The 17,917-nt window shown below is 50.3% G+C and overlaps 1 protein-coding gene across 2 annotated transcripts in view; it reads left to right on the top strand.

Annotated features, from left to right (window-relative positions):
- Positions 1 to 17,917, top strand: part of MYO5B (myosin VB) — a 284,649-nt gene that overhangs the window by 189,370 nt on the left and 77,362 nt on the right. For both annotated transcript variants that reach the window (XM_054583631.1, XM_054583630.1), the window contains exons 11-14: positions 2,635 to 2,716; positions 3,260 to 3,400; positions 11,089 to 11,211; positions 12,168 to 12,251. In XM_054583631.1, coding sequence (XP_054439606.1) covers positions 2,635 to 2,716; positions 3,260 to 3,400; positions 11,089 to 11,211; positions 12,168 to 12,251 — 430 coding nt within the window. The remainder of the gene's footprint in view (positions 1 to 2,634; positions 2,717 to 3,259; positions 3,401 to 11,088; positions 11,212 to 12,167; positions 12,252 to 17,917) is intronic.

Genomic DNA, 17,917 nt, shown 5'->3' with positions numbered 1-17,917 from the left:
CTCCTTCGATCCCCAAATGACTTCCCTCACCTCCATGGTTTATTCTTTGGCAGGGGAGGAAGGGAGGCCTGATGTGCTCGGGCACTGACTGGCCCCTTGGGCGTCCGAGGCGCTGATTTCTGCCGGTGCCTCGGCACAGGGCGCTCTCTCTCCACCATGCCCACCCCTGCCCGGGCAGCACCAGCATTTTTGTTTGGGAGAGGTCATTAGTCCAGTCTGTTTGGAAGGGCTGACTTCACCTTCTGTGAGACTGAGAAAATGCCAGTGTCCATGCCAAAGACTGAGAGGGGTGAAGATTAAGGTGAAGCAGGCGAAGCCTGTGCCCCAGCCCAGGCCGCTCATCAGTGTCCCCACTCCGCATGTCCTCAAACGCCCCCTCTCCTCGGGAAGGACCCTTGCTCACCACCCTTCCGAGTCGTCGCTTCCTTCTTTTCTTAATGAAGCCTTCCCTCTGCTCTACATGAAGAACGAGGCCTCAGAAATCAGGTTCTCTGGGTTCAAATACTGGCTCGTCTGCCCGCTGGCTCCCTGATTTGGGACAGGTTATTCAGTCTCCCTGTACCTCACTCCTTCCACTGTGGGACGGGCGTGATAACACACCCTGGCTCTCGGGTGCTGTGGGCGCTCAGTGAGTGAGGGCTCGTGAAGAAGCACTTGGGCCTGGCGCTGCCAGTTCTCTCAGCTGTGGTGTGCGTGAGAAGGAGGCACCTCTTCCTCCTAGGTGCCTTCCCTTTTCCACTGCCCCGGCCTGACGACATCGCTCAGCGTGTAAGACCGCCCCACTCCTCTGTAGCTGAAGCTGCTGACGCTGTTGCATGGGTCACAGCTTGGCCGGCTGTGCCACACTCATTTATTTAGAGACTCTTGCCTGCCTGCCCCGTTGCTCATTCGCAGTCCTCTCCTTTCCACCTTCCTCAGTGTCCATAGGACCCTTCCGTCACTTGGCCACCACCTGCTTTAGTTAAGCCCTGATTGGGCCTTGCCCGGATTATTGCTCCAGTGGCAACTGCCTTCAGCTTTGCACACCTTCCCCCACAGCACAGTTTTTTCCACCCTCCTGCTGGTTTCTAAGATGCCAATGTGATGGTCATTTCTCAACTTGAAAACTTCTTCAAAAAATAAAAAATAAATAAAAAATCCTTTACATTCTCCCATTGCCCCTGGTAAAATCCAAATCCCTTGGTGTAGCAAACAAGGCCTGTGCCAGGACCCCCGCCTGGCCCTACAAGGCCATGTCTCACCTCTGTACCCAGCCTCCTCTCTGTGGCTTCCGCCTCCCCCCGCCCCAACAGTGACCCCGCCATTTGCAGACATTTGAGTTGATCAGCAAATGACAGAGTTGATAAAATAGAAATAATTCAAACACATGCATTTTTTAAAGTTAAAACCCAGCAAAGACTTCAGCAAAGATCACAGGCAATTCACAAAGTACAGATGACTGGTACCCACATACAGAAAAATGTTGAACTCCATTAATGATCATAGATTAAAATTCAGACAAAAACATTATTCGTGCACTGAGTTATCAAAGCCTTTTAGAAGTTAACCTCCAGTAGGGACCAGAGAGCCGCGATGTGTGAGAACTCCCAGTGAGGGGCAGGAGTGGCGCGCAAGGGGGCGCTTTAGAGCAATGACGTGTTCTGTACCTGAGTAGTGGTGGTAGTCACATACTGTATAACATTCACCAAAAACTCATTAAAGTATATCCTTAAGTTTGCTGAGTTTAAACAATAAGCACATGAGTTTAAACAATAAGGACATCCTTGACCCATAGGAGGAGAACAAGACACTTTCATACATTGGAAGGCTGGGGTGGGAGTCATGTTTCTCCTTCTGGGATAGTATCCTATGGGAAGAGTTGTGCAGTCAAAGGTGTGCATACAGTATTTGTCATAGCATCAACAGCAGCTGAAAACTGGGAAAAAACCCAAAATGTTCTGCAGTAGTGGCTGGTTAAATTTTAACATGTGTGTGGAGGGGCACGGCCAGCCTATGATGAGCCTTGGTGTGAACTGGAAAAAGGCACCCCCTCTGGGTGGAACGGCCACTCCCAGGCTTGCAGGGAGGAGGGGACCAGCTAAATTTCAACCCCACTTGTCCCCTCGCCTGGGCGCCTTGTGCAACCCTCGGCTCAGTCCATACAGTGGTTGATGAGACTGATGTTAAAACAGATGCTTTTGGGGAACAATGGCATGAAGAAATGTTTGTCATGGAGAGTTAAATGACAAAAATGGTCTAATTTTACATATAATGCTAATTTTGTTCAAAAACATAAAATCAATGAAAAGAAACCTACCAAAACATAACTGGTAGTCAAATCCAGTGATGGAATCATGGGCGGCTTTCTCTCTTTTGTAGATGATTTTTCTAAGTATTCCTGTTGTTGGTGCTTTTTCTGGTTATGAAACTAAACATGCATTCTTATTCTCCTAACTTCACAGGACTCTGTCGTGCTGACGCCTGCAATGGCAGTCTCTTGAGGCACAAGAGCAGGACATGGGGCTTCATGCTGGAGTTGAGGCAGAGCTGGGTGGGAGTGAAGATGGGATGAGGGAGGCCTCGTGGGAGCCCCTGAGATTCCTTCAGGAACTGGAAGTGTCGCTGACTTTGTCCTCTCCTCCTTCCATCCTGCAGGTTTGAGACATTTGAGGTCAACAGCTTCGAGCAGTTTTGTATCAACTACGCGAATGAGAAGCTCCAGCAGCAGTTCAACTCGGTAGGCTCTGCCTCTTGATCTGGGGAGTCAGGCTGGGGGGACCTCTGTGTTCCTGAGAGTGACCGCCTGGGCCACTTCTCTTCCGTCCTGGGTCAGTGGACTCTGGCTCTGTCCCAACCTTCCGTTGGCTTCCTGGTGGTGCCCCAGCTTTAGGAAGGCGCTCCCCGCTGCTCAAGAGGAGTCCCGAATGGGGCGGCTGGGTCACGGGGGTGCAGGGTCCTCCTCTGGGCTTTGGCTCCCGCTCCCCCCAAGCCTGGGCTTTGGGGGCATTGAAGCAGTGGAGGCAGACACGAGGCTTCCTGTGGGTGGTTGGGGTGCGGCCTCGCAGGCAATGGTCAGAATGCCCTAGAGAAGGGCTCACGTGGGGGTGAAGATCACCTGCTGAGCTTTTGTTTTCTACAATCCTGGCTGTGACTTGGTGTCCAAACCTTTTGTCGTGGGTGCACGTCAGCCTCCAGGACTCATGCGGTTGCAGCTCAGCAGAGATGAATGTTGAGGTGTGCCTGCAACTCCCTAACCTTGACCTTTCACTTTTTGCCCTAGCATGTCTTCAAACTGGAGCAAGAAGAATACATGAAGGAGCAGATTCCTTGGACCTTGATTGATTTTTACGATAACCAACCTTGTATCGACCTCATAGAAGCTAAGCTGGGCATCCTAGACCTGTTGGATGAAGAATGTAAGGTAAAAGTGACAATGCTGTCATGGAATTAGGTCAGTCCTAGGCTTGGGGTGGGGCAGAGGACAGCTGTGTGGGGCAGGGCAACCTGTGAGACCTCAAAGCTAGAATTTCGTCTGTAATTGGCTGGCCTTTAGTGGGCTGAGAGCAGCTTTGGTGTCTGTCCTGCATGCCAGAAGCTACTAGAAGGTAATGTGACTGGCAAATATTGTTGTTACTGTGCTGCCTCTTCTGGCAAAGACTGGGCACTATGATTGGCATGATACGATGGTGGCATGGGTTCGATACCCAAGGTGTCCTAGGTCCTGAGGAAAGGGCCTCAGCATCTAGGCAGGCATCCCAGAGAGAGAGGGTCAAAAGCCCAGGATCGCCTTTGACGTGCCAGACAGCTTGTGAGCAACAGCTTTGTGGTAGTTGGTGGCAGGTGCGACCCATGATTTCTGCCTTCTTGCTTTCTGTGGACTCTGCACAGTGGGACAGGACGGGCCCTGAATCAGCAGCCCGGAGAGGACGCGGCAGCCTTGGGAACATGGGGCAGGACAGCTGCCTGCTGTCAGTCACATGACTTCTTTGGCCTTTCGTTTCCTGCTCGGTGACTTGGTGGGGGTTGGATCTGATGAGCTCTCCTGGTTTGGTGGTTGGTGATAAGGAGGTGAATATATACCAGTTCCCCCAGTGATGGAAACACTAATTGAAAGATGTAGAAACCACACGATTCTTATATTGAAAGGGAAGAACGCTGGTGCTTTTGCTGCCTGGCCCCCACGCCTTGCCTGTAAGGAATGGAGTGTGTGGCTGGATGGGTTGGGAGGAGGAGGTGCTCCCCTCCCAGGGGACTCTTCTAGTTTTTTTGCCTATGAAAAAGAAAAGGAAGGGTTAGTAGAACAGGAGGCAAAGTGAAAATATACTAAAGTCTGCAGATGGCACATTTTTATATCCTAATAGTTCTTGAAGTTTCTGCAGAGCTAGGGGCTTTGTCCTGAGATGCAGGCCAGGCAATTCTTCAGTGTGGAAGGAGTATGCCTGGGTGTCCTCCACCTGCGAGGCTGCAGAAAACTGGCAGGACAGCTGTCCCTGCATCGAGGGGCACTGACTAAGTGACTGAGGGCAGAGCACAGGCCCTCCTGTGTGCCCTCCTGGGATTCATTGCTCACTCACCTTCTTGGTTCAGTGGCCATGACCAACAGCTCCCTTCCCATGCTTCCGGGATCACGCTTCCCTTCCCCGAGTCCCTTTCGTGATTCTCTCTGTGACCATGTCCTCTGGCTCCACACCCCCAGCCCAAAGGGGGCACCACGTCCTGTGTGCTCTGCATAGCAGCTGCCCCCAGGCCCCGGATGGAGGGGGACTGCAGCTCTTCGCTCCCCTTCCCAGGGGTAAAAGGTCAAGGTCTACACAGTTCCGAGGAGCAAATGAGGCAGGCAGTTTGTCTTGCGCTGGTCTACCTGGTTCTGTGACAAGGAGCTGACTCTGCTGTAAGCCACGACCCTCAGGGGCCCGGCCTCTCCTTTCCCGTGTACACACACCTCTCATAAGACGCTGAAGTGCTCCAGGCCAATTGATCCTGCAAGCCGAGCACCTGCCTGACTGACACTCAGTGAGTCATCTTGCCTTTAGTAGCAAAGGAGGACCACTGTGTGGTTGCTTTGGCCTGTGGTTTGAGGATCTGAGAGGCCCCCCTACCCAGGGGAACACGTCACAGGATTGTCAGGTCAGAGCTGTGGGAGCGGTGGTCCCAGCGCGCAAGTGCAGAGACCTCAGGCTGTTCTTCAGAGGGTGGGACACAGCCACCACGGGGAAGCCCAGAGCAGTGGGGGCCTGGGAGCCAGGTGGCCACGGGAGTGGCAGGGAGCTCTTAGCAGGCAGCGGTCACAGGGAGGCCCGAGATGCAAACCACAGCCAGCAATTATGAAAGTAACCTCTGCAGCCCCTTGACTTTGCAGCCTTGGGTATTCCCAGTGCAGGTGGAATCCCCAGACCCTACTGTTCTCAGTCTTCCTACTGAATGCGCGCCACCTGTGCACCCATCAGAATCTATTTTACTTTCAAAAAGCTGAGGGAAAGTAAAACAACCACCGTATGGATGATCTCTGCCTTATGCTCCGTAGAGCCTTCTGTTTGGGTTAGATTTGTAAAATTAAGTGATTTCCACTTAGGACTGTATCCAATTCAAACTCCTGCCTCTGCAATTCATCAAACACCTGGAATGCATGTATTATGCACTTACTGTATGCCTGGTCTGGAGGGAAAACCCTCAGGAGAGGAGGAAGGGATCTCCCTGCTGGCCAGTAAGGGAGAAAGGACAGGATGGTGCTCCCAAGTTGCTCAGCCTGAGTGAGCAAGGGCGGGGCCCGGGGAGGGCTGCAGGCAGGGCCCAGGGTCCCAGAGCAGCAGGCTGGACGAGGCATGGGCCACGGTCCAAGGACAGCAGGGTGACAGCTAAACAGAATGGGGGACCGGTGATGCCAACTCCCAGGTTGTTGAGTTGCATGCCGCTGCTGCAGGTCCCTGTTAGCTCTTCTGTGTCCCCTTCCCAAAGGCTCTTTTGGAGGCCTGTCTGCGGAAGCCGGAATTTCCTTCTCATTAAGCTGGTGGGGGCTCGGAGCGTTGAGATGTGGGGTAGGGCTGTAAATGTGACACGTTTAAACTCACTGGTGGCCAAGGTCACGGGTGGAACGAGGGAGGCAAGAGGAACGCCAAAGCCAGGAATAATACAAAATCCCAAAGTGGAAATCTTTTTATACTGAACTTCATTGCTCCGAGAATTCGGAGTGACTCAGTATGTGCTGATACACCTTTTAGTAACGGGTGGATTTTAAACCAACAGGTTTTATTACATGTGCCAAAACTCATGGAACTGCACCCCTAGAAATGGTGCGCTTGACTGTATGGACTTCATACAGCAGTAAATCTGACTTTAAAAAATTAGGGCAGCCGGCTGCCCCCTCCTGGCCATGCCATGGCTCTGAACCGAGCAGGTAGGAATCCGCGTGGACTTGGTCACAGCCAGGCGACTCGGCCTCCTGTGGGACCGTGGAGCTGCCTCAGGTGCGTTCCTTTCCTCTGCCACTCAGATACCCCTGCAGGGTGACAAGAATAATGAGATGGCACTATGAAGAATTGAGTTCTATGTCCCCCAGGTGTCAGGACACACAGCCAAATGAAGGATTAAACTTGCGGTATAAAAGCAGCCATTGGGAAAACCACTTTTCCTGGAGTTGACACCTAGTGCAAGTGGGACTGGTGAGCTGGGATTTAGATTGGAAACGTGGAGATGGGGTGGCCATGAGTTTAAAGGGGGGGGGGGGCACAGGGTAGCTGTTCATTGAGCCTGTGATTGGTGCTGGAAGCGGCAGGTGAGGCACAGGGACTGGAATTAAACTGCTCAAGATCCCTGCAGGTGGAAAGCTGCTTTCTAGTCATGGACGTATACAAGGGGGAGAAGACACTTGGACTTGATTCTGAAGGCTCTGGGGATCGAAGGGTGTGCCACAGGGGACAGATGCCATCAGATGGGACTCATTTTCCAACAGATCTCTCTGGCGACTGTGTGAAAGCAAAGTTGGAGAGAGACGGGGTGAGAGAAGGCGAAGACTTGAAGAGAGGAGGGCAGGGGTTCAGGAAGGCCATCTGCCGGGCCGTGGGGAGAAGGGGGAGGGAGACAGAGGAAAGGCAGGGGAGGGAGCAGCTGAGGGTTAGGGAAACAGGGGAGGTGGGGGATCTGGTCCCCGGGAAGCAGGGGGTGGGTGGGTAGCCCGTCAGCTACGAGGAGACATGCTTCTTTCTGTGAGAAGGGTAGAGGGGCAGCTGCTGTAGATGCAGATGAATCTCTAGACGTAGAGCAGGAATTTGAGGTTTTCTGCTTGACTCTGTCCCCCTGCGAGGGGGGGGACATGAGGCACCTGCTTGGAGGTGGCAGGTGGGGCTGGAAGCTTAAGGATGGAGGAAGAGGGGCACGGCAGTGCCATAAACAGGGATGCGAAATAGCAGGGTGCACAGATGGTTTGCCGAGGCCGAGGACCATAAATTGAGATATTGACATTGTCGGGGCCAACTTGCAGCTTAGATCTCGGCCCAGTGACCTAATCCATAGCAGCGATTTTCACAGTGGGATCTGATTATTTTGGGGGGCAGCAATACTGATAATTTAGCATTTCCTCGTTACCAGAAGAGGAGTTGATGCGTGATCCTCACCAGCCACCCATCTGGGAAAGGGCAGGGTGGGCTCTTGGATCGGCCTGGATTTGTTTTGCTGTGCACGTAGAGGGCAAGGGGTGTTTTGTGAAGGTGGAAAAGTAAAGGCCTGGGTCTGTCCTTGGGGATGGGGATGTGCCGGGGGGCAGGAGGGAGCCCTGGCCACCCAGGGAGCTGTTAGGCTAGCCGAGTCCTGGGGCCCGGCCACCAGTCCGCGATGGCAGGAGGGGCCCCGGGGTGCTGGCAGTGGCGCGGTCATCAGAGAGGTCAGTGGTGAGAGGAGGGGTTAGGGCGCCCGCAGGGGCAGGGGACAGAGGGAGACAGTGAATGAGCGACCGGGAGGCAGCTGTTGGTGGCAGTGCCCCAGGAAGACGGGGACAAGAAGCACAGGTAGAACGCCAGTCATGTTTGTCATCTGTTGTGCAGGGGGCAGGTTTGGCCCCAGGCGGTGTCCCAGGCCGGGGACGGGGAGGCCTGTCGTGAGAATGTCACTTCCGCCCAGGGTTACACGCAGCACCTGGTGAAACCTGTCCCCGGCCCCAGGCTGTCCGGGAAGAGGCGCTTAGGAAGCCTGAGGGCCCTTACTTTTCCCCTCTATCTTTACTATTTTAGTTCAAGAGCAAAGGGTAAAATCAGGCTTAATGTATTTTAACAGATTTACTGACATATAAACATATAGTTCAGCCATTTAAATAGACAAGTTAGTGGTTTTTAGTGTATTGAGTTGGGTAGCCAACAACACAATAATCAATTTGAGAACATTTCATCCTCCATAAGAAACCCATTAGCAGTCACTCCCCATTTCCCCACAGCCCTAGGCAGCCAGTAATCTTCTTAATCTACTTTCTGTCTCTATAGATTTGCTTATTCTGGACGTCTCCTGTAGATGGGACCTGTGCTTTTTGATGTGACCACTGGCAGGTCACAGGGACGAGGCCCCTGAGGGGCAGTTCCTGTCTAGAATGGGGCAGAGCAGAGCCTAGGCTCCCGACCCAGTGCCCTCCTCGCACGGCTCAGGAGGAGAGTACAGACGCTCGTATGGAGCCACTTGGACATTATTTCCTAGACTTTTAGAAATTAATTTTCTTTAAACAATTTGCCAAGACTGGAATCAAAGATAAATAGAAAGCACAACAGTTTTGCTACTTGGATTATTGGGCGGCGGGGGCGGTGGCGGGGTTGGAGGTTACAAATACAAATTAAAGATGAAAAAACCCTACTTCAAAAAAAATGCCTAACAATTCAAAAAAGTGTATCCATTGCATTCTAAACATTAAAAACCTATCTTACAATTTAAATTTCAGTGGCAAGAAAATGGTCGGTTTTATGTTCTTTTTTAAAGGATTCAATCCGCTGCTTATCTCAGAGCTACTGATAGCCACCATCTAGGTTTCATCAGAATACAAGACTGGCTTTCCTTCTCCATTGCCTGTTTTAAATCTCCCTCTATGGAGAGATTTTTGCAGATCAGTGCCTCCCACCACTCCCCGCTCTCGTGGCTGCCTTTAAAACTCTGTAGTCGGACAGGAGAGCACAAGAGGAAAGAGAACGTACTCCTGAGCCGGCCCATCCTGGTTTGAACCCCAACTCTGCTACTTCTCAGCTGTGTCCTTGGGCAAGTTACCTGCCCTCTCTGGCTCAGCCCCCTTGTCTATGAAATGTGTGTAAACCTAGTGTCTGGCTCATAGGATCACTGTGAGGACTAAATGAGTTGCTACATCTAAAATACATAGGACATTGCCTGGCAAATAATAGGCACTGTGCGTACTCCCTGTTGGTATTGTCTGACTATCCTAATTGTGAATTCTTGCTGGCTCTAATTTTGAGTTGAGGGAGGGGAGTGAGAAGAGGGACTGACCCTCAGCAGGAAATCTGTGTACACATGACCTTGCTCGTTGATTCATGCCAGCCTGAACTGGTGAGTCTGTAGGTTTATGGAGTCTTTGGACAGAAGTCCAATTTCATTGTCAAGACGAGAGATTTGGTCGCAGCAAAGGTAAGTGCTCGGCTGGGTGGGGCTCCCTGCCGCAGTGCTGCCCCCCCCCCCCGGCTCTGCCTGCCCCCGAGTCCCTGTGTGGCTGCCCTCCGTCCTTGTCTCCCGACAGCCCTGCCGATACCTGGGATTTCTTGCCCTAAACCTGGCGTTTCTAAATACAGGGTCCTTGGAGACAAATCTAAAATAGTATGTATAAAAAATGCTGAATTGGATATATTTTATTTTGTCCGCCTAACACAATTAATAGCCTCCTTAAAGAAAAAGTTTTCTCCTCTTGAATATCCTACGGCACTTAGCACTGGGTAGTCAATGCTAGTCATACCAACTTCAGTATTGAGAAAAATCTGCTTGCTTACAAAGTATTTGAGAAATTTGTTCTCAACTATGTAAGCATTTTCCTTATGGCACAGATTTTACTAATTTACTGAACAAAGCTCTTTTTAAATGGCTAGTGCAAGGGTCACCTTCAGCTCTGCCCGATCCCAATGTACCGTCTAAACTACTGACCCGCAGGTCAGTAGGTGACCCTTACCTGAGGGGCGGGTGTGTGCGGGGGCGTTCAAGGGTGACGGGGGAGGGGCACCTTCCCATTGGAAGAGTGTCCATCATCCTTGACAATTTGAGTGGCAGTTACAGTGACTCTGTTGTATTTTCAACAAAGCAAGATGCTTTTTCACTTTCGAAGCCATCTGTAAAGATATTGAAAGGGGCAGAATTCTTAATGTAGTGGAGCCTGTAAATCTAAATTTAAGTCGGGGGAGGCAGAGTACCACATAGCCTCATCACTAGGGACTTGACAGCCAATGTGGGGCTGCCACCCAATTTAGGTTCTTTGAGGGGTAGGAAAAAAAAATAGGCCTAGTCCGTGAACCCAACAAGCTTCCAGTTTGTAGTGACAAGACGGTCCACAAACCCACGATGAGCAACGTTAGGTAGCATATGTGTGAGAGCTGAGCAGGGAGGAAGTCCGAGGTGAGATGACAGGTGGTCCAGGAAGCCTTCAGGGAAAAGGGCAGACGGAGCCGAGCCAGACGGCGGTGCTGAGATGGGCCTGGAGAGGGAGACAGGCCTTTCCCGCCGCCGGAGTGGGCCGGAGCGGGCCGGAGCGAGCGGGGCGAGTGCCGGCAGTGGTCGCGGCGTGTTTGTGGCACTGAGATTCCTGGCCTGACCCAGTGGAGGAAACCTCTTCAGATTTGTCCAGTGAGTTGTGACTGCTCCTGTGACCGTGGCCTCCACCTTCATCCTTTTCTGACCCTTCCAGCACCTGCCAGGCAGCAGGTTCTTCCAGGCTCAGCATGCTCCTGCGGGGAGCTGGGCAGCCAGCCCCATGACGTGCTGAGAACATACTGTGTGTGGCAGGGTCCCACCTGCCCACTGTTGAATCTTGTTTTCCATGTCCACACGGGGTCATGAGGTCAGCTCAGTAGCAGACTCCATCCCCCTGCTTCAGCTCCTGGTTTCCTTTTTCCTCGTCACGAAGCACCTGGTTTTGTGGTTCCACAGGTCCCTAAAGGAACTGACCAGAACTGGGCTCAGAAGCTGTATGACCGGCACTCTGGCAGCCAGCACTTCCAGAAACCCCGCATGTCCAACACGGCCTTCATTGTGGTGCACTTCGCCGATAAGGTTAGTCTCTCCCCGTGGGCTCTGGGCTCTGTTAGCCCTGCTCTCGGTAGACTTGGGGCTACTGGGCTCTGAGGGGGCTGTCGCAGCCTAAAGTCTCTTAGGTAGGAAGCCCTCCCACCCTTTGTTCCCTCCCAACGCCATCTCTGGTGCGCCAAGCAGTGACTGCCTGGCAGAGCCTGAGTGGGTGGCCGTAGTCACCCAGCTGTGTGCTTCACCAATTCTTGGTGAGGGTCTCCTTCCTAGGACCATAGCAGCTGTGACAGAGTTGCGAGTCTACCCTGGAGTCTGAGAGACAAAAGGAAGGAGTGAAACAGAGGGGTGCTCTTCTCTGGGGGTTCCTCTCCCAGGAACTGGTGGCTACTTAGACTTTTTCTACATGGATTTCTGTTCTATATGCACTAACCCAGTGCTTCTCAAATTTCCTGTACACTTAATTCACCTGCGAGTTTGTTAAAATGCAGGTTCTAATTCAGTAGGTCTGGAGTATGGCCAGCAAGCTGCGTTTGTATCCCCCAAAGAAGTCTTCTAGGAAAGGGAACTCTTTGAAAACAGTTTTTTCAAAATGTTTTTTTCCACAAAATGAATACACAATTCCCTCTGTGTAAATCCCAACCACATCTTGGGTTTGCATTTTATCTTTTTTAAACAAATTATTTATTGGTTTTAAAGAGAGAAAGAGAAACAGAGATTTGCTGTCCCACTTATTCATGCATTCATTGGTTGATTCTTTGTGCGCCCTGACTGGGGATCGAACCTGCAGCCTTGGCGTATCAGGACAACCCACCAAGCAACTGAGCTACCTGGGCAGGGTTGGGTTTGCATTTTTAATAGGAGCATCAGTGGGGTTCCCATTATAGAGCTTCTTAGAAAACACTGTGCGGATGAGGTAAAACTATTGAAGGAAGCTGGCCACGCCGAAGCACTCACTGCTCTTTCTGTTTCCCGCGGTGGCCCAGGTGGAGTACCTTTCAGATGGTTTCCTGGAGAAAAACAGAGACACGGTGTACGAGGAGCAGATCAACATCCTGAAGGCCAGCAAGGTAAAGTGCAGGAGAAACGGGGAATGAGCGCAAGGTTGTCCACAGCCAGAGCGTTCCATTTCTAGTGCATTTCTTCCCAGTGCATTTAATTTCCATTCGCTGAACCTCCCTGTAAGCAAAAACTTAAATGGGATAGAAGGTAGGATTTAAGGGATACTTATGTCTACTAGACTATCTTGGGATGTTACTTTCTAGTATTTCCAGAATTTCTTTTCTTCTCATGACTATAACAAAAAGGTAGCAAATATTGTATCCTCTCTGCAGGTTGAGGAAACTAGGCACCAATTCATGTAAATAGATATTTATTAAGCACCTCCCTTGTGAGACTCAGCCCTAAAAACACCCTGTGTAGTACAAAGATGAGTAAGACAGATTCTTCCCTCCAGTTGCTGACATTCCAGGGTGTCGGGAGTGGGCAGATAAACACATGCACAGTAACCGTGGAAAGGGGGGAGGCGAGGGAGATGGCCCCACTGCCGGGGAAGAGGTGGGCGCCCCGTCCCAGTCCCTGCAGGCCAAGGTCCTGAGGCAGGTGCTATTCTGGCTTGAGCCCTTCAGAGGGCGCTCGGAAGAGGACTCCCCAGGATTTAGGAGGCTTTCTCTCAGACCGCCTGATACTGAACTCGCTGCAGGGGCCTGATAACATAGAAGCATCAGATTAATTTCTCTCTGTGATAAGCCTTAGATGAATGCAATTGGGTGAGATAATGGGATAGTGAAAACGCACCCAGCAAAATGGACCCAAGAACAGAAAGGCACGTAAACCCCATTAAACCATGTGGCCCTGCGGCAAGGGGTTTAGGCAGAATTTATGTTAACATCAGGGTGTGGGTGGCCCAAGACAGACCCCTGCCCAGCGTCATCTCTGGATATCTGGAAGATCAGGGGATTGGTTGTCACCAAGACAAATTTGCTTTGGGGAAATGTGAATATCATTTTGGAGTTCAACACAAGATTAACCTCTCAGCCTGCTGAGCCCTCTAATCCATGGTGGTTATTGTGACTTCATTCTCCACAAGGTGGTGGTAGTGTGTGGGGGGACGGGGGCAGGGAGGAGAGGAGCCACAAGCCACAGGGAGAGCGTGGAAGTAGTCTGTTCACGTACTAGCAGTACTTTTCCTTGTCATGAGTTTCTTAGAAGCTTTGAGGCCTGTGTCCTTCTATTAGTCCGACCGAGGCCTCAGGGGGCTGACAAACTTTGCTGTCTCATTCCAAGTGTCTCCTTTCAGGTAGGAACACAATGAGTAGTGGGGGGAGTTGGGTACTTTCCGTGAAGTATGGAGGGGTCCGTCCTGCCATTGTAAGGATTTTTGTCTTGAGTGTGTCTGAGGGATCCCGGAATCGAAAAAGGGATCAACAGATCATCTTTTATTAGTAACAGAGATTTTCCCCTTCTTTTATATGTGTGTGGTGTGTGGTGATAACAAATACAGGTAGTTAACCTCGTGGAGCTTATAGTCTAGTGAAAAAGATATACAATTTACTTACTAATTTTGGGAGGGCCATAGGTCAAGAAGAAGTTGCTATGGAAAAGAATAATGGGGGTTTCTTGGGAGTCCCGAAGTCCACCCCAGGTTCAGCTGTTTGCGAGGAGGACTCGCAGAACTCAGCAGATGGTTGTACTCATGGTCTTGATTTATTACAGTGAGAGGCTACAAAGCAAATCAGTGAAGGGAACCACGCATGATGCAGCCGGGGAAAGCGCAGTGGGGCTCCTGAGAGTCCTCTCCCACCGCAGTCACGTAGAATGTGTGTGATTCCCACGACAGCAAGTTGTGACAACCTCTGTGAACTGTATGCCCGGGCAGCCCTGAACCCAGGCACTCAGGGCGTGTGTAGGGAGAGGGTTATATAGGCGCCATGTGCCTGGCACATGCCAAAATTCCACACTCCCCAAGGAGAGCAGGTGTTCAGCGTAAACGACATGGTTTGCATGAACAGTGTAGGCCCAGTGAGCCGCTCTCAGGACGTTGGTGAAATCCCCCTGGAATCCACACTCCCAGATGCCAGCCAAGTCCAGCCCATAAGCAGGCCTTTCTAAGGATGGCCTCCAGCCTGCTCTGTCAACACCTATGTACGGGGGTGTCATTTTAGGTTGAGGGTACTGGATTTTTATTAGACCTGAAATAAAGGCTCATAAAAATTCAAAACAGTATAGAAACACATAAAATGGAAAGTATTTTTCTCCTTGACCTACCTTTTCACGAATTCCCTTTCTGCACGGACAAGAGTATTGGTACCTCTTTTAAAGAGTGAACTGAGTTACATTACCCATGGCCCTCTCTGGTTTTTCACTGACCAGTCATCTTGGCCGTCTTCCCACATGAGCACATATCCATCTACTTCGTTCTTTAAACAGCTTCTGGTATTGTGCAATTTCAAGTAATGCTGCGATGAATGCCCTTTGCGTGTATTTTTGCTTCCTTGTAGTTATGTCTGTCAGGTAAACTTTTAAAAGTGGAGTTGACACTTGAAAGAGTATGCAACTTCCAAAGTGTATAGATATCACTGCATGGAAGTGAAAACCAGGTCTGTGACCCGCTCTCTTCAAAGGCAGCCGGCTCCCTCCTCCCCACACCCGCCGGCCGCAGCCCTGGCTTTCCCCGTCGCCAGCTCGTGTTCCTCAGAACCAGTGACCTCGCTGCCAGGATCCCTCGGACGTGCCGTCACGGTGGCCAGCAGCACTCAGGGACTGACCGTGGCGATGGAGCGGAGAGAGGGCCTCAGGCTGGCGTGCCCAGGGCCCCTGCCCAGGGCGGCCCTGGGGGCCCACTACACCCTAGCAGGGGCGGGCTACCACACCCCTGAACCATCCCGGCCCATCGCAGACACCCCGGAAGACAGGAGGCAAAGACCGACACGCACTGGGTCACTGTGACCCGAGCGCGGGCCTCTGCACAGACCGCGGCTGCCAAGCAGAGAGTGATGTGATGTGACGTGTGTTTTTGATCCTTTGGGCACATGGACGTGGCTGGCCGCTTCTGTCATTGTAGCGCTTTTAAGCTTCGTTGATTACTGAGCCTCAATTCTCTTTAAAAGTTCTTGTTTTTGCAGTCGTCCTCTGAGGTTTATATTTCTACTCCATGTTAGGGAGAGAAAAAGTGAAGACCTAGAAAGATACAAGGCCCCATAGCATGGGATAAATGCCCAATTTTTTTTTACTGGTTTTCATCTCACTAAGGAGTGGTAAATCACAAATCCTGTATGTGCATTCATAGTTTTACTTATATTTATTTTATGGCAGACCTAGTAGCATTTTTCTTTGTGCGGCACTCCTGATACGAAATGAACACATCATTGTCCACAATTAAGCAGTAGGGGTGGAAGACTCCCATGTACCCTACCAGCCAAAGGGATGTGGGAAGAACTCCCACTACCACAGTGAAATAAAACAGTGTTAATGAGAATGTAATTAGTAAAGCCTGGCTACCCTGCCTAAGACGTTAAAATGTAGCTCATTGCTTTCTCAGCTGTCAGCGAGCTGTAAATGGAGACTTAAGAAGTGGCTCTTTAAAACATGACTCGTTATTAAGAGACTGATTTATTTCAGAGATGGTAGGATGGAGGTTTTGCCCTTCCATGTTTTGTTCATTGTTAAAAAGCAATGTTTTATCAGCCTGAAAAATACAATCTCAAGAGGAGACTGTTTTTCCCCTGAAGATTTCCGACTCCAGGGCAGCAGGGAGTGTAGCCCGAGGGGCAAGCAGGGGCCAGGTGTGTGCCGGCCCGTGCCAGGTCACAAGGGCCGCCCTGGGCAGGGGCCCCGGGCACGCCAGCCTGAGGCCCTCTCTCTCCGCTCCATCGCCGCAGAGGGGATCTCGGGACCAGCATGGTCCAGCGGCCACATAAACCGCGCCGGCCGGCGCAGCCCCTGTGGGGTCCGAGGGTCACAGTGGTGTAGCGCAGCCAAGGCTCAGGTGTGCTCTCTTCCACCCCCTTGGTGCGTCTTCAGCCTGACTCCAGCTCACCCAGGAGTGACGATGTGCATGGACATGTCGCTTCCTATATGAGATGTTCCTTGCAGGTGATGCACACGTTCCATTTTGAGCAACTGTGTTTGCTTTTTAAAAAAATGTATGCTTTTCCCTTATTTTCTGTTTTTAATTTTATGTAGCAGCTTTATTGAAATATAATTGATATACTGTAAAACACTTGCTTTTTAATGATATTTGATTTAATTGCATCCTATTTAAAAGCAGTTGGTGCTGGTCTTTGAAAAGCTTCTACCAATATTTAGAATGAATAGGTCACTGTATAGAGAAAACTTTTTAGTACATAAAACAATGTCATCCCCTTTCCAATGCAAGAAAATGAAATGCCAATACTTTTTCTCCAAAGTCATTTAAAACCTTTCTAAGCAAAAATAGTGCCTTCTTAAAAGTTGTAGCTTTTTTCCCCCCAAAGGGGTAATAGTAACCATATAAAAGAATTGAATGAAAAGAAAATTTATTTTTTATTACGTTTACTTTTTGAAGGTAAGGTTCTAGCCCTGGCTGATGGCTCAGTTGGTTGAAGTGTTGTGCTGTGCACCAAAAATGTTGCAGTTTCAGTTCCCAGTCAGGGCACATACCTAGGCTACGGGTTTGATCCCTGGTTGGGGGTGTGTATGGGAGGCGACAGATTGGTGTTTCTCGCCCCCCCTCTCCGCTTCCTCTCTCTAAAATCAATAAATATATCATTGGGTGGGGAATAAAAAAAAAGATAAGATTCCAATCAAATGGCTATTATGATGTCTTATTTTAGTTTCATATGGCTGTTTTAAAGGGAATGTATTTTATGTTCTTATAAACAGAAGTGAACAGGCGTGACTTCCAAGGTAACAGCCATGTATATAGCTGTAATTGACAATTTTCTTAAGCTGCCAAATGGTCGTTAGAAAGTGTTTTAATACTTTTAATCCATTTCAAATAGATTTGCCTCAGGCTTTTAAAATCTCTATATAAACTTGAATAGCAGAAAATACCAAAGCCAGTTCCTGTGAACACTCCAATAAGTGGCACACAGTATAAGGGAAGCACTGCGTCTGTTCGCAGGTATTATCTGAGTGCTTCTGAGAATGAAAGGAGGAAATTTTTTAAAAGGCCCAGGTGGATGCTCTTTCTTATGGCCTAAGATGAGTTATAATAGTTCAGGTTAGCTTATCAACAGACTTTGCAGTCGCTCTCTAAAAGCCTAAATGTCATTAGTCAATTAAATGAAAAACAACTTCTCTCCCTCACTCAGGAGTGCATTCTTTTGCATGAATCCTTACTCAAACAAGAGCTTGGTAACTACTTTTCATTGAGACTGGGGGTTTCTTTATAGCTGGGACCCTCGGGTGTCTGTCTGGCCCAGCCCCCCATCCAGGCGGGCGAGTGGGCTGGGTGGTGCAGTTATCACAACTTCGTGCCTGGTCTTTTACTATTGCCCGCAGCCCAAGGGCAAACATGGTTTTTCAGTCTTGTGGTCAAACTAGATGTCTTTGTGGGATCGCTGAGCTGATAAAACAAATTCTGAGCAGAGTGTGATCCTACCCCTCCTGCCCAACGTTAATGTCCCAACAGACTCCTCTCCATCCCTATCCCAGAGATCCTACCACTTCCAAATGCATCTCAGTAGCAGGCCTGCAACGAATCATAGCTTTTAGGCCAAAATACAAATTCTCCAGAATAGCACAGTGCCAGCGT

The sequence above is a fragment of the Pteronotus mesoamericanus genome, unplaced genomic scaffold (assembly GCF_021234165.1).
Source record: "Pteronotus mesoamericanus isolate MK-2021 breed Mesoamerican mustached bat unplaced genomic scaffold, CSHL_Meso_final contig_74, whole genome shotgun sequence".
NCBI classification, from domain to species: domain Eukaryota; kingdom Metazoa; phylum Chordata; class Mammalia; order Chiroptera; family Mormoopidae; genus Pteronotus; species Pteronotus mesoamericanus.
Note: the sequence above shows the minus strand (reverse complement) of the source record. Positions and strands in the feature narration are given on the sequence as shown.